Raw genomic sequence first — 15,542 nt, 5'->3', positions numbered from 1 at the left:
GTTGATTTTATTTGTCTGGTTTGTTCAACATCTTTATTTGTGATAGAGAGTCAGAAACAGTCTTTGCTTTCTGGTAATAAAAAAGTATTTGATTAAATGGCTTTTAGGGCTTTGTTTAAAGCCCTTTTGGGCTGCTTTAACCTCTGTGTGGTCATTTTAAGACTTTATTTGTGTACAAAAAAGGCACAGTCCTTGAACCCACAGCAATTAATAAAGCAGGATTAAAAGAGCAGCCAGAAATAAGCTCATGGTAACTGAAATAAAGTGGAGAGAAATTAATCACAATGTTATTTCATTCTCCTATAGTGAGTATTTGGACTGTGTATTGAACATCAAAACATTTAATTTTCTTTTGCTATACATTTCAGCGGGTCATCAATCCTCTAATAATTATTTTTATTATTATTTTATTAATTTAAGTAGCCACATAAATGTTATATTTTAGTTTCATTGAGATACTATTATAGTTTCATAATTCATCATTTTTTATTTTAAGGTTTTCCGTTTTCATTTTCATTTTTTGTTTCGATTTTAGTAATTTTGTTGTTTAATTTGACATTGTTACTAGTTTTGTGTGTGCGAGTATGTATGTGTGTGTGTGTGTGCATTACCTCAAGTTAAACTAAATGTAGTTGAAAAATACTGCCTTGGAAACTAGGTCTAACAAAATAAGTGTTTTTAATGGATTTAGATTTAGTCGACTATAATAACTCTGGCCTATGTCTTCATATATATCATAAGAACAATAAATACGTCAAAAACATAATCTGAACATATTTCCTTTCATTGTCACATAAAAAATGGGCAAGCCTTGCAGGATACCTACATTTGCCACTAGGAAAATTGGCTATATTTAAATCTGTATAATGCTACAAAGGAATATTAGCACCCCCTGCGGGCACTTTTATTATTATTAAAATTTCTTTATTTCTTTATTTCTTTTAATTTTTTTTTTTATTATTATTAATTTTTTTTAGAGAACACCATAAGCAGCTTCTTTCGGAATCGACTCTTGGACTGCTCGGACATGACCGGAAGTGAATCGATTGCAATGATCATGTTACATTTTGAAATTGAGGCTATGTAGCTTCAACAAACTCTGTAGCCCAGGGCCCTAAAGTAGGGCTATTTGTCCAGTAAATATTTAGATGTTAAAAAAGCAAACTTTCACTATGCAAAGCTTTAGAGTAGGACTGTATTGTTGATCCAACACCTGTTGGTAAGCTAAATAAAGACAATAGCAACCATTATATCTTTTCAGTTATTCACCGTGTTGAAAAAACTCAGCATATGCTGGTTATGTATGTTTTAATACTGGGATGCTGGTTTGAGTAGGCCAGGCCTTAGCTGGTTTTTGCTGGTCCTTAGCTAGTCATGTGCTGGTCCTAAACTGGTCCGGCCATCTTAAGACCAGCACATGACCAGCTAAGGACAAGCATTTTAGCAACAGACCAGCATAAACCAGCAAAGGACCAGCTTAAACCAGCTCAAACCAGCATCCCAGCATCAAAACATACCTAACCAGCTTATGCTGTTTTTTTTTTTCAACAGGGCATTGCATCCATTTGAAACAGGGAGTCATAATAAGTTGATTCAGTGCATTTAATATGTCATTCAATACAAGCTGCTATGTACTTGGACATCACTATAGGCCTATTGCACCCAGAAAAACATAGGTTAGTGAATAACACAGAAGATTTATAGTTTAGGAGATTGTTCATTTTCCTCTATAGCCCCATGGGCATCCCACTGTTGTCAGAATACCTTCAGTGTTGAATAAACACAAAACATTGCACTGAGTCACAGGCCTGCACCTTTTCTGCTGATAGATATCTCAACTCTGAAGCACAAACCCAGTCAAGTTCACTCAAATCCCAGCTGTTTGAACAGAAGTGACAGAACGGAACTTTCTGAGCAGCCATCCTCCAGAACCAGGTGTTCATTTCCACGGGCAGCACATCTGAATCATCGTCACTGTAGAGACAAACACTAAAAAAAACATGGACCTCCTGTCTCACTATATATTCAGCTGCATGGAACACTGTAATCAGGGAAATACCCTACATTCTTGTTCAAATTTCAATTGTTTTAAAGGACATAAATGTATTTGTCTGTGTTGTCTTTTTGAGATAACTGTGTTTATTGAATCTGGGGGTATAATTGGTTTGTTTTGCAAAGGTTTTCAGGACAATAACCTACTGAATGAACAAAGGAGTGATTTTAGTGACTAACACTGTTTGTAAAAATATAAAGAAAGCAGGACGTGTGCCTCTTGGGATAAAAGACCAATCTGCTGAGTGAATGAAGGAACAAAATAACAACAACACACACAATATATAAGTGTACTTTTGTACTTTTTCATAAGGGACCTAAAACTTCATTGCATTCGACTAAATAAAAAAATAATAGATTATTTGATTTGAATGCTTCACAAAGCCTGTTATGTTGTCTATCACGGACCAGGTTGTAAAATCAATATTATTATGATTATGAAATGAATCTGAAATGGAGTTATGAGTGGTCACATGACCCGGAGGAAAACAATGCCAGCTGGGTGAACTAATCAGCTTAAGTGCTGTAAAACTGGTTTGAATGTATCTCTAAAAGTAAAGTTTTAAAACGCAGCTTTGTGTTTACCCTTTTAAAACTTTCCTGGCATAACACTGTCAAATCCAATTTGCAATATATTATAGTTTTTAGACGGCCCAGGGTGGAGGAATATAAATCCAGGTTGCTTTTTGCAAGAGAAACTGTGTCTTGTTTTGTTTTTATTTTCTTTACATTTGATTCAGATCTACTGTGTCACTGAAAAGTAATCCGTGTTATTTCCTTAAAGCATTAAAAATCATAAAATGCAATAAAATCATCCATCCCTTTAGTCAACATATATTGATGTCAAGAGGATAGTTAAATTACAGTTGCTGATTTGCACAACAGTTAAGAGCCCCTTTGCAAATGAACCGTGGCAGGTTTAAATGATCAGTCGTCAATGAGGTTTTACAGTAGGAGAATGACCAGGTCAGCACTAACCTGGATTTTATTGACCTTAAGGTCGTAAATAAAAGCTAAGACTAAGTTAGAGTGGGTAGTAAATCTATACAGCTCAGTTTTGTAGATTATCTGGGGTGTCCTCCCTTCACTCACTCTGTGTCAAACAGCAGATCACACATTTTATTGATGAGTTCATGACTCTAGAACAGCAGAATCAGGACTAGGTCACCACTAGATGGCATTAGGACACTTTACAATTCTTTCTATGAACTTTGTGGCCCAAACACAAGAGGGCGACAAATAAAAACCATATTATCACAGTACCACAAATCTATCGTTAAAATGACACTTTGGCCAAATATTTTCAAAAATATGTTGTTGTTGTTTTCCATGAAATCATGCATCCTCCACTTAAAAAAGACTCAATAACCACAGAATATCTGTCTAATGCGTCACGCACACGTGGCCTTAAAAAAAACATTAACATCCAATGGCAGGTGGTGGATGAAGATCCTGCATAGCTGAAGAGAAAGTCATAGGTTCAGAATTTCACACTTCGGGTTTAGTGATTAGTGTAAAGTCGACCACAGTAGTAAACTTCCTTACATCTGTTTTTGAGAAGCAATATGATAATTCGCAGCATATTTGCCCACCACAAACTTCACGATACAATAAAGTTTAGAAACAGCGAATAAATACCCATGATATATAATGAAAGGCAGTCCAATGCTGAGAGATACACTTCGTAATACAAGTCTCTGAATGCGGAGTATTGAGTCGTTGAATGTAATTATTGATGTTTTGAGCTCACTTTAGGCACTGATGAAAGGTCGATGTATATGAATTTAATGCTACACAATGCAATATGTATACTAGCAATTAACCAGTTTGGTCATATAGGGTGATTAATGACACTATAAATCAAAGTTGCAACCAGAAATGGATAGACTATTTATTCATCCTGGCATCAGATGCAGTGTATGATGAATTAATTAAATGAAGAACGGAAGTAATATAAGAATAAATATTTTCTTCTTTGTCTTCTTAACGTTATCATTAATATTAGATTCAGTAAATGTTATTAAATCTTTTCTCATTATAAATGAAATGTTGAATCACAAAATATAGTATAATTTATGTTTATGTTGGATTTTGAATAAATTATTTTATAATTATGTATTTTACAATTGTATTTATATTATATTTAAAATATATAACTGATTTTGCTTTAAATTATCCCCCTGGAAAGGGTTAATAAACTAAAACAAAATAGTTGGGAGGTTTTCACCTTTACTTACATTTCAACAAAATGCTACGGTATAGTTTAAAACCACATTTAAAAAATACAAAATTAAAGTGAGGCCATTTTATTTGATGATTATTTATTTTATTATATTTATTATTGCTTTAAAGATTTAAAGATAGAGCCAAGAGCTACATTAAGATTAAAAGGAGAGAGAGAGAGAGAGAGAGAGAGAGAGAGAGAGAGAGAGAGAGAGAGATGTAAATAGACATAAAAAGAAAACATTAGAATGTTTACAAATATTAACACTTTTATTTGATGTGTATGGAACTTCCCCAATAATAATTAATTGTAAAATGTCAGCAGCCAATCATCGAACTCCGTTCCTCCACCGCCAGTGACGTAACTACCACAGCTCTTTCTGCGCTCACCTGAGAGAGCCGTTCTATCCAAAGGCACGCGCGCCGTGGAGGAACGACCCGCAGCGTTTACGGAGAGTACAACAGCAAGCCTTTTAAACTAATGTGACCCATTTCCAGCGTGAGTCACCCGACTGCACATTCTCTCACTCACTGAATACCGGGTTGCGGAGAGAGAGAGCAACTTTTTAGCAGAAAGCGCGCAGAAACACCCCGTCGCATCTCGAGACTGCAGGCATCGAGACCGCCAGAAACAGCGCGCGTGTCTCCAGCGAAACCGTTAAAAGATGTGATTATTTTCCATTTCTGTCTCCGACAGGTGTCTTTATTTTACAGGTGAGTGAGCGTTTGTTTTACTTCTGAACATTTAGAGTATGATAACACTTAGGCTCAGATTATTCCTATTCCTTTTATGTCACCAAAACTATATACACTATAAACTATAAACATACGGGTTTTTTCTGCTAAGAATGTTAGTTGAGGTGTTTTCATGGAAATATGAGGACGCTGTGCTTTTAGCTGTTGACGAGTCATTGTAAACATGTAGGTTTCCTTGAATCTCAGGTAAGAAAAGCTTGTGTTTAGTTTTTGTTCAGCTTAATAACATAATGTTTGGAAATGTGGGGCCGTTTATCTCTAAACACCTGTAAAGGTTTCTCTTCTCCTTGGGATAAATCAATTTTAGTGCTTTTGACAGTAAGTGAGTGGGCTTAATTTCTAAGAAAAATATGGGGGAAAAAGGTCTGCAGAGACTTAAACTTGGCGTAAAACTCCCCATCTTGAGGTAAATGTTAATATATTTTACATGCATAATTTCATAAGAGACACAAAGGGTTAAATTTAAGGTAAGGTAAATGTATGTTATTTATTTAAGAACAACGTGGAAATGTATTATGTGAATCACACTGTGTTTTTATCTGAGTCATGTTCCAGGGACATTCAAGAAAACGTTTTTTTAAGGACTATGATTGAGGACCTTTAGTGTCCCAAGTGTTTTTGTTGCTGTACTTAAGTGTTTACCTTTTGAAGTGCATATAATGAACATGTGGAAGTCAGTTTATCAGGTGTTTTAAAGAGGAGATGCTGTATGTAGGTAAATAGCAATACAATTACTGAATCCTACTGGAGAGTGACAGCAAGTGCAACAGTTCCTCAGTCTCTCTCTTTGTTTGCAGTGACCTATAGTGCTGCTCAGTGTACTTCAGTTGCTTAGATAACAGTAAGGGTGAATCCCATATTCTCTAGCTCTGCCGCTCTCTCCCTCTCAACCTTAAAAGCGACCTCCTAGAGGAGTAGCGTTTAAGTACACCAACAATAAATCACTTCTCCGGCGTCCGCAGCCTACCAGGCTTAATTGAGTTTATCAACCACTCCCTTGAGAACGCTGTCTAAAGTTAGACTTGTCACCGCAGTGCACTCAGTGTAGCCTGACTCTTTGATGATTCGCCTCTTCTGGTGCACCGCCACAAAAGTGCTGTCTAAGTCAGAGGCACGAGGACAGAGGAGAGTTGCCCTCTTTCTTTTATCCATGGCTTTGTCATACACAGTGAGTGGTGAATTATTGAGGCTTCTACAATGCAAGGAAACTAGTGATATCATTGTTGTCTGTGTTTTACAAGTCCCATTTGTTCTGAGTAGTTCGTCTTGTCTTATAAAGAATTTGTATCTTTGTGTTTTGTGTACTGTTAATGGGTTCTTCTGTGTATAGAATCAGAAGTCTTTAAGTCCATAAATCCTACAATATCTTATTCTATATGCAAATTCGATGATAGTAAAAACTTGTTGCACATAAGTACTTCTAAAATGTTCAGTTTCAGGTCATAGTACATGTCTTTTCGCATGAAAAATGTTTCATATTGTAAATGTAAGAAAACATTTATTTAGTAAAATTTCAAGATTAACATTTACTGGATTAACTTTATAAGCCAATTTTTTGAATTCCTTTCAGAAACCCTACTTTTTGTTTATGTAAATAACAGCAGCTTCAGCTAATTGCATATTTTTCCTCATTTTTGTTTCGACATTTAAATAAAATCCCCAAGAGCCCCATATTTTCACCATGTGAGTCATAAAATTGGTCATGAAAAAAATTGAAGTCATGAATTATGATACAAAACATAAAGCACTTATGCAACCTATTTTTGTAGATTAAAAAAAAAAAAATATATATATATATATATATATTTTATATTTAATAAATCAAGCTTTACATGCTTAATATGCTAAATAAACAATGTCTTTTTACTCTGCAGAAGAACAAAGATGAGACTTCACTATTCTGCAGCAACTTCCATCCTCATCATCCTTCAGATGCTGTGGTGGGGCTTGAATAGTCAATGTGAGGAACCAATAGAAAGCTCCAAACTCAACCTCTCTGTGACCTATGACCTCCCTCACTTTGTGTCTGACACACCCATCCAGAATCTGTTGGAATTCAATGGAACTGTGTATGTAGGTGCTGTTAACAAGCTGTACGCTCTGTCGAAAGACCTCAAGAAGATACACGAGTATAATACCGGGCCTGTCCATGAGGGTCATGACTGCAGAGCACCAAGATCCATGCACTGGTTGCAAAAACAAACCCCTCAGCAAGAACAACACCAATATGGCCCTATTGATGGAGACTTTCTATGATCTTGAGCTCTTCAGCTGTGGATCGGTTGGGAACGGCGTCTGCCGTCGTTACCTGTTAGAGGATGGACCCCTGGATGCGGAAATCAGTTGCATGTATTCAAAGAAGAACAAAGACAGCAGCCACGGTTGCCCAGACTGCCTGGCAGGACCTTCAGGCACTCAGATCCTAAACGTGATGAGCAGCGGCGTCGTGAGGTTCTTCGTCGCAAACTCTGAGCCTCTTGATTCAACCATCCCGCGTCTCCACCACACTATCTCTGTCAGGAAGATGCGAGAGACTCAAGACGGCTTTGAGTTCTTTTCCGAACAATCCTACATGGACTTGGCCCCAGGGCTGCGTGGAAACTACCCGCTGCACTACGTCTACTCCTTCCAGAGCGGCCCATACGTGTATTTTCTCACCGTCCAACGAGAAGGTGGCAGCTCAAACTCCTTCCACACGAGGATCGTACGCATGTGCTCTTCAGATCCTGAGATCTTGCGCTACGTTGAAATGCCCTTTGAGTGTATTTACTCCGAGCGAAGAAGAAAGAAGCGCTCGGCTCAGATGGTTTTCAATGTTCTCCAGGCTGCGCATGTGGCAAAAGTCGGATACGACTTTCAGCAGGAGATGGGCCTGAAAGAAGGAGAGGACGTGCTGTTTGCTGCCTTTGCCCGGAGCAAACCCGACTCACCGGAGTCCACGGCCAGCTCTGCCGTTTGCCTTATCTCCATCACCGACATCAATAACTTCTTCAGGGATTTCATGCAGAAGGGATACACGAGGAAGCTCAGTCACTTTCCAGGATCAGAGGAGAAAAATTTTAACCAGGTAAGAGGTTTCAACCAAATCATGCATTTTCTCCTGTCAGTTTTAGCTAAAAGGATACTTGCTGACCCTTTCAATATGTTGCCCAAGAACAAATTTGACTTTTTGTCAGCCCAGTTGCCTGACCATCATAAATCACTATTTGTTGGATCAATCGGTAAATCATGCTGATCAATAAATGACAAAAATTGATCTGCTGACGACTCCCCGAGGACCCGTCGATAATGCAGGGCTATTACTTCCCAGAGTTCATTACTCAACATAGTCATACATCGCTCAGATCTGCATAGTAAGACACATGAATTGAAAAAGTAAAGGTACATTATACAGAGAGCCACTAAAGCTGGATAGCGTGGCGCACAGTAGGTGAATGGGAAAAATTGTCCAAAGCTGTGGAACAAAAATACACTGGGGATCAGTAAAACTTTAAGGTGGATCCTAGTTATGCACTATTTTGCCTTTTATTTTTTTATAAATAGTGTGTGCACTGAAAACTCCATAAAGAAGTGCACTTCAGAAATCTGGATGATGCACTTAATTAACTAAAAAAATATTAGATTAAATCATATTAATATAATTCAGTTTAAATGATAATTTAGCTTTCATATGAAAGGAGTTTCTGTCAGAGTTCTGTTAGCTGACTCTGTAACCTACATAATGAAAAACAACACAGTGCAGTTCGGCTATGGTGCTTATTTAACAGATATAATAATTCAAACTCTCAGTCAGAACTCTCTGCTCTGTGAAATTAGGTAAACCTGAGTGTCTTGGATTCAAATAAAGATCACAATTTATTTCATTATCATGACCCACCATTGCTTGTTTTTCTTGTTCATTCAAACATTTTCTTCCCTAACAACCAGTTAATATTTACAATCCATCCATAAATCCATTTGCAGATAGCTGCATAATTTTCTTTGATAGGAAACCCCAATTTGCTTGAGGTTCATGTGAATCAGGCTTGTTTGAAAAGTTTTAGTCGTTATGCCTGTTCTCTTCACTTTTTTATTTGCTTGAGTGTTGTCTTATCAGAGTCCATATAACGGGGAAGCCCAGATCACTACTCAGCAGGTGTTCTTCAACTGTCTCTAACAGTCTTTGTGCTGGTCGCTTTAGCAGTTCATATGGGCCAGACCGGAGTGGCTGGCCTCTTCTCAGAGCCACACAGCTCTCCAGTCTGGTGTGGTTGTTTCAGTGCCCTGAACTTTATCTGGCCAAACTCACAAAGTGCACTCAGTCACGTATTTGAGCAGAAGATCTGCAGACTGAAGCACTCAAGACATTTTAAATATTTTTGTTCTGTGGATCCTTGATCCAAACAATCTGCTCAAAGTCAGCTGCGTTTCTATCATTCATCATTAAGCGGACATACAATAGCTTAAATGGCTTTTAAAACAACAAGTCAGTTGGAAGATCTTTCCCTAGGCATCTTCGAAGAAATGTTTAAAAGGTCTGAACATCTCATGAAAAGGATGTGTGCGTTTTCTACACAGTTTTTGTCCATAAGTGAGTGTGCATGTGTGCATTTGTTTGTTTTGGGTGTGTGTGTGTCTGAGTGTGTGTCTATGGCAGACGACAAATCATGGTGCCATCGTTGAGAATTATGATACCAGTAGCATATGTTATGCAGAGTCTGTCTTATCATCCCATAAAGGGGCAATTGACACAGTGTCATAAAACAATTACATTGTAAAAAGGCTTGATAAATTGATGCCAATGTCTTGTTTTTGCTCTTAGACAACCTACTCGACAAACCAGACTCCCAACATCTCCTGCCTTTATGTGGAAACATTGGGCATCTGACACTGTACTTCAGTTTTGATTGAATTTAGCCTTGCTTTCCTGTTTTATTTGTCAATGTGGAGCCAAAGTTATTTGAATATCATATTAGATAAATCGCCAAAGTCCGTAATAGACTCTTACCCGATGAGAAAAAGACACCACAGCTTTCAGACTTCACCCAAGCTCTTAATATTATCGATTGGCCAGTCTGCTAGAGCTCAGCAGTATTCGTTAATAAAACAGACAGAAAAATAGTCCTTATTGTTTAGAATAATGGATATATACGAGTTGGAACCACCCCAACAAACCCAGCGCCCCCTGTTTTGAAAGGGCAGAGGGGAGGGGGACACATGAGACCGGCTATAACAAACAGCCACATTTAAGGTCAAAATTATCATTAGATTACAATTGATCAGGGGAACAACTGGCAAATGCTGATTACTTTAAAATTGAATCTGAAGCTTGATTGATTGCCGCCTGTAATATAATTCCTGAAGAGGGAGTTTTGATCGACAGCTGTTTTAATTATTACTGCCACTGTGGCTAAATGAACATACTTTGAGATGGCAAGTCTTAAAGTGTAAGGAAAAGCCAATAGGCAGTGCATTGATTTGAACTTACTTTGTGCACTTTTTCCCACATCTCTCTGACTGTGAATAAGCAAACATCAATGTAAATCAGATAGTTTTAGCTCTTTGTACCTAACTCATTCTTTTGCATTATAGTGTGTTTTGGTCATGTAAGGACAGGGTGACATGCTAATGCACTGTACTTAGCACGTATAAAAAGCGTACATGCTGCTGCCTGCTTATGCAAGATGTGTTTGGGCAAAAGAGGCAAAACCTAGATCATTTATAGGCCACGGTCTCAGCTCTGGGAGGTGTAAAATAATGGTGAAAGACACAGTACTTGTTGTATCCTGTCTGAGAAGTTTCGATAAGCTCCCTGCATGGTTACGTTTCTATGTGTATTTACACATGTATAAGAAATGTATTTTATGTGGGTGAGTTGAGGTTTGTACTGAGGAACTAAGTCACCCTGAATCATTTCTGGCTAAAGCACAAAAACACAGGCACGTACACGTCACAGACAAACAGCTCTGACCAGGAGGCAGGTGGAGATGTGCAGCTGTGTGCCTTCTCAAAATGTCAAGCCCCTGCAGTGAGCTCATGTTGGCAGCCTTGCCCTGGCGGGAAACCTGCGTGACTTTGGACCATCATGTTAGCTAGAGGAGACTGGACAGCTGGCATCCAGGTGTGAACTGTTCATCTCATCTGCATCTGGGGATGAGAGCACCTATGGGGATGTTTCTGACTTTTATGTACTTATTTTTGCTGTGCCAACTTTTCTCAAGCTAAAAAGTCTACTTAATATTATATAAATTTTGTAGAATAATAAAATAAATATTAATTTAATAACATTAATAAAATATTATAGAATATGTAAAAATGTATACTTTTTAAACTTAAATTAAAAATACAATTATTTAAATTGTTTTACAAATATAATTAATAATATAATATAAAATATACAACTAAAATATGATATAAAAGAAATATATAATATATATACTATTTATATATACATATACTATTTATATATTATATTTATTCTATACATATCCATATTTATGTATATTTACAATATTTAGTAATTCTATTATTATATATTTAATATTCTTTTTTCTACATTATATGAGTATCATATTTACATATTATATTTATTTATATATTTTATATTATTATATTATAAATATATAAAAATGTTAAATTACTGGTTTTTTTGAAATAGCTCTCTTCCTACAGTTTTTCTGCTCTGATGTGCCTGTGTGTCTTAAATACTCCCATAAAGCAGCACACAACTGATAAACGGCTGCGCTTACAATCTGTTATTTGAGAGGAACTTCACATGCAAACAAACATACGATTGGCCAGCCCAGTACTCTACCGTTTACTTCAGGTTTATTGCACTGCAGCTTTTTTCTTCATTATTGTGATGACTGGCCCATATCTAACACAGCCTTCAGGTTTGAAAAACTTGTCGGTGCTCTCTGGGCATAATTCAGAAACATGTGTAAGTGTCAGGCGAAGGGAGAGATTGCTTTGGTGAGTCAGTGGCCCAGAGGCATGCTGATCCATCTCTGGAATCCACTATACCTTGACTTCCTCATTTTTTTACACCCTCCGGTAATTTCCAGCTCTCCGGGTCTGTGAGCACGAGGTTTCATCAAAGAGCTCAATTCTGGAACCTCCATGTAAGGTTAAAGACATCCTGACCAGGTGTAAATCAAATACCCGCTGAAGCATTTAATGAGTCCGGTCAGGTTGGATATTCAATCAGCGCACACCGCTAACCATCTAGAGTTGACTGATCCAGACTAATTGTTTGGTGCAGTTCAAAGAGCTCTTCTAATTGTTTTAGCTTACACAGCAGGGACCACAAATAAACCTTTCGGGGTTCGCTAGGGACTCAACCTCCCCCACTAGGTCAAAAGAGCCATTCCGCTATACTGCCCTGATGCTAATGCCGACACAATGGTTCTGTGGGATGCAGTCTTAAATGAATGTGTGCTTAAGTAATGGAACGGATTGGATTGGCCAGTAACTATTCTACTTTATCACCTGCTGAGAACTCAACAATGCACCGCAAATAAGAGCTTATCTGCGACTGCCCTTCCACCTCATTCAGCACGTCAGTCAGATATTCTCAAGCTTATCCCTTAGTAGACACGGCCTGTGTGTTCGTGTGAAAAGACAGCAAGCTTTTACCTGATACCTGACTTGTGAATTTTGTGGGGCGTGACACCCAGTGTTTGGTCAGCTAATGGAGTGGACTTCAGGTGTCAGTCATGCAGGGTTTGTAGCAGTGTATTTTACATGAGAATTTTATGATTATTTTTCAGATTGAAATAATTATTCATTAATGATTTTGTTACCATTTTTTTTTTTTTTTTTGAACAACTGAGGAAAAAATTCAAGTTCAATTGAAACAATGCAATTCAGTGCTCACCGCAGTGTTCTGTTATCAAATTATCATTTTAAATTTCAGTAAATCAGACATAAGTTTAATACCGATTTTCAAAATGTGCATTTACACAGACTTGTTTATTGGCTTATCATGTTCAATGTTTTTTAAATTTATTTATTTATTAAATTAACAAAACACCAATGATTATCATATATCATATTCATTATCATATGAACAATCATTTAGTAACAGTAAAAGATTCAGGTCAAGTACTTAACTGCTGACTGATTCATATTGAAAGTATTTTGATTAACTGAAAAGTAATGGCTCATTCAATTGGGAAAACTTGAAGCTCTGCACTCTTCTGAGAAGGAAGGTGGGAGCACCAGCTCATTTTCATTTAAAGGGTACAAACACAAAAACAGTTTGTTTTGGCTCATACCCTAAAAGTGGCAATTTCAAAAAGCTATAAAAAATTGCTGTTTTCATATAAAACTTCATATTCACACTCTGGGGATATCAGAGAACAATTTCAAAATATTGTATCCAATGCATTCTGTGGCACCTTTTAAAAGGACTGTCTCATGAAAGTCATGTATTCAGAAAATTTTAATATGCTGGTCGCCCCTCAGTTTTTTTCAAGTCAATAAAAGCACCAACAGCAGAATACAAATTTGTGATCAGTTATTGGAACTAAATTTCATGAAAATTATTTGGTTTTCCTAGTGTAGTGACTAGAGAGGACATTTGATGCATGCACTGAGTATGCCATCAGAGACCGTGGTTAAAGGGTTCATAGGATGCAATTAAAATTTTTCCTTTCTCTTTGGTGTGTTACAAGTTCTTGGTGCTTAAAGAAGATCTGTAAAGTTGCAAAGACTTGTCTTTTTTTTATATAATTTTTTTATAAAGGTTAAGACTTGTCCACGGCCTCCTAAAACACCTCATTTAAACACGCCCCCACATGTCTACATCACTGTGTGGGATGATTTCGCATAACACCACCCAAATGTTCAAGCAAAGAAAAAAGGCGTAACTTTTATTCTTACTGTAGTATTGTAGCCATGTCGTAGAGATGCTATGTGTTTTCGTTGTGAAAGCGAAACATCTTTGTTTGGCCTTCCAAAAGAGGACTATATCTGCTTCGTCATGCCTCGACCTGATCCGTGCTGGTCGCTGATGAACTACATCAACTTCTCGCTGTGGATCTCTGGATTGGCTTTCACTGTAGACGAAGCAGAGTCCAGCCCAGGGTCGTCACATGTGGTTGCTACAAGCACGCTGGCTGTGCTGTTCTCAAATCCACCAGGCGCCAGCCGTTCCTCACTCAAGCCCACTGTGTGATGCATTTTATGGAGGACTGTTTCCTGAAACTGAAGAATAGCCTACAATGGGTCTGTGCTCAAAGACTGTTCTATAAAATGGGGCAGTTCAAACTTTGCAAGGATAGTTTGGTGCTTCGGACTCACATCCTATAAGTACGTGTTATATATATTTAAAGAATTTGCCACTGATGATTCAAACTTGAGTTTTAAGCAGTGTAGATTAGCACTTGTTTCTCCAATCACAAATGCAGACATGGTTTTATGTTTAGGCAGCTCGATATGCAACGTAACGCGTTAAAAGACCATATAAGTCATTATCATGAGTAATTATGTCTCCGCTGGATGCAACAAATGCCTCGTTTGTAATGGGTTTTATTGGTTTCGTCTCGTCATGCCGGGACACACGGCATCACAGGATGTTAAGGGATATAACCGTCATAGGCTTGAGGCATTCGGCCAATCACAATGCACTGGATAGCTGGCCAATCAGTGTACACCTCGCTTTTCAGACCAATGAGCTTTGTAAAAATCAACACGTTTCAGAAGGGTGGGGCATAGAGGAGCAACAATAATAGTGTTTTTTTAACCTTATACCACATAAACACATTGCATTACACCAAATACACAACATATGTTCTTTTTAGCAACATCAAATGCCCTTTAAAGGAAACTGTTCTACTTATGTAATAATCAAAGGCTGCGTAGCTAAACAGTAGGAAAAAGAGTTATCATCTCTTACTATTCTATTTAACAAGTCCGTCTCCTCTGCCTGTGGCCAGTGATGGGTCTGTGCCCCCCTTCTCCTCCTTGAGAGTTCAAAACAAACAGATGTGTTTTATTAATGCATTCAAGTGACCGTAATCCCTGAAGGTATCTGCAAAAAGGCAATAAAAATACATGCCAGCTTCTAGTGGTTTACCAAAAGATAGCACAATGATGCATTGTTCTACCATGCGGTCATGCTTTACATATTGCCGCCACGCTCAATGGTTTGTTTTTCATTTGTTGCGTGGTTTTGCGCACTTAGTATAATAGCTGACTGGCACTGGAATTGTGTATCATAAAAAGGATGCCACCTGCCTGCTTTGAATCATAGTGCTGAGAAATATGACTATGAAGGTCCGAATTTGCTGCACGCTCATGCTCTTCGCACGTTAGTTGTGTTTTTCTGGCAGAAAGAGGGTATTTTGTGAGTAAAATCCTTGATCTTTGCTCGCAATGTGTAGCATAGGTTGCATGTTTTCGCAAAAGCCCACATCGACATAAGGATTTCATCATATCTTCCTCTTAGTGTCAACTACAGGAAAGATGGCTCTGATAAACCTCATGATAAGAGGCCATTTAATGGTGTGTTAAAGCCTTCCAAGACAATA

General features: G+C 37.7%; 1 protein-coding gene across 1 annotated transcript in view; it reads left to right on the top strand.

The window, feature by feature from the left end:
- Positions 1-4,659: 4,659 nt before the first annotated feature.
- The window catches only part of LOC113043267 (hepatocyte growth factor receptor-like), a 47,402-nt gene continuing 36,519 nt past the window's right edge, over positions 4,660-15,542 (top strand). The window contains 3 exon segments of the mRNA XM_026202515.1: positions 4,660-4,989; positions 6,906-7,224; positions 7,226-8,098. Of these exon segments, the coding sequence (XP_026058300.1) occupies positions 6,916-7,224; positions 7,226-8,098 (1,182 nt within the window). The 5' untranslated portion in view covers positions 4,660-4,989; positions 6,906-6,915.

Source organism: Carassius auratus, chromosome 25 (genome assembly GCF_003368295.1).
Source record: "Carassius auratus strain Wakin chromosome 25, ASM336829v1, whole genome shotgun sequence".
NCBI lineage: Eukaryota > Metazoa > Chordata > Actinopteri > Cypriniformes > Cyprinidae > Carassius > Carassius auratus.
Note: the sequence above shows the minus strand (reverse complement) of the source record. Positions and strands in the feature narration are given on the sequence as shown.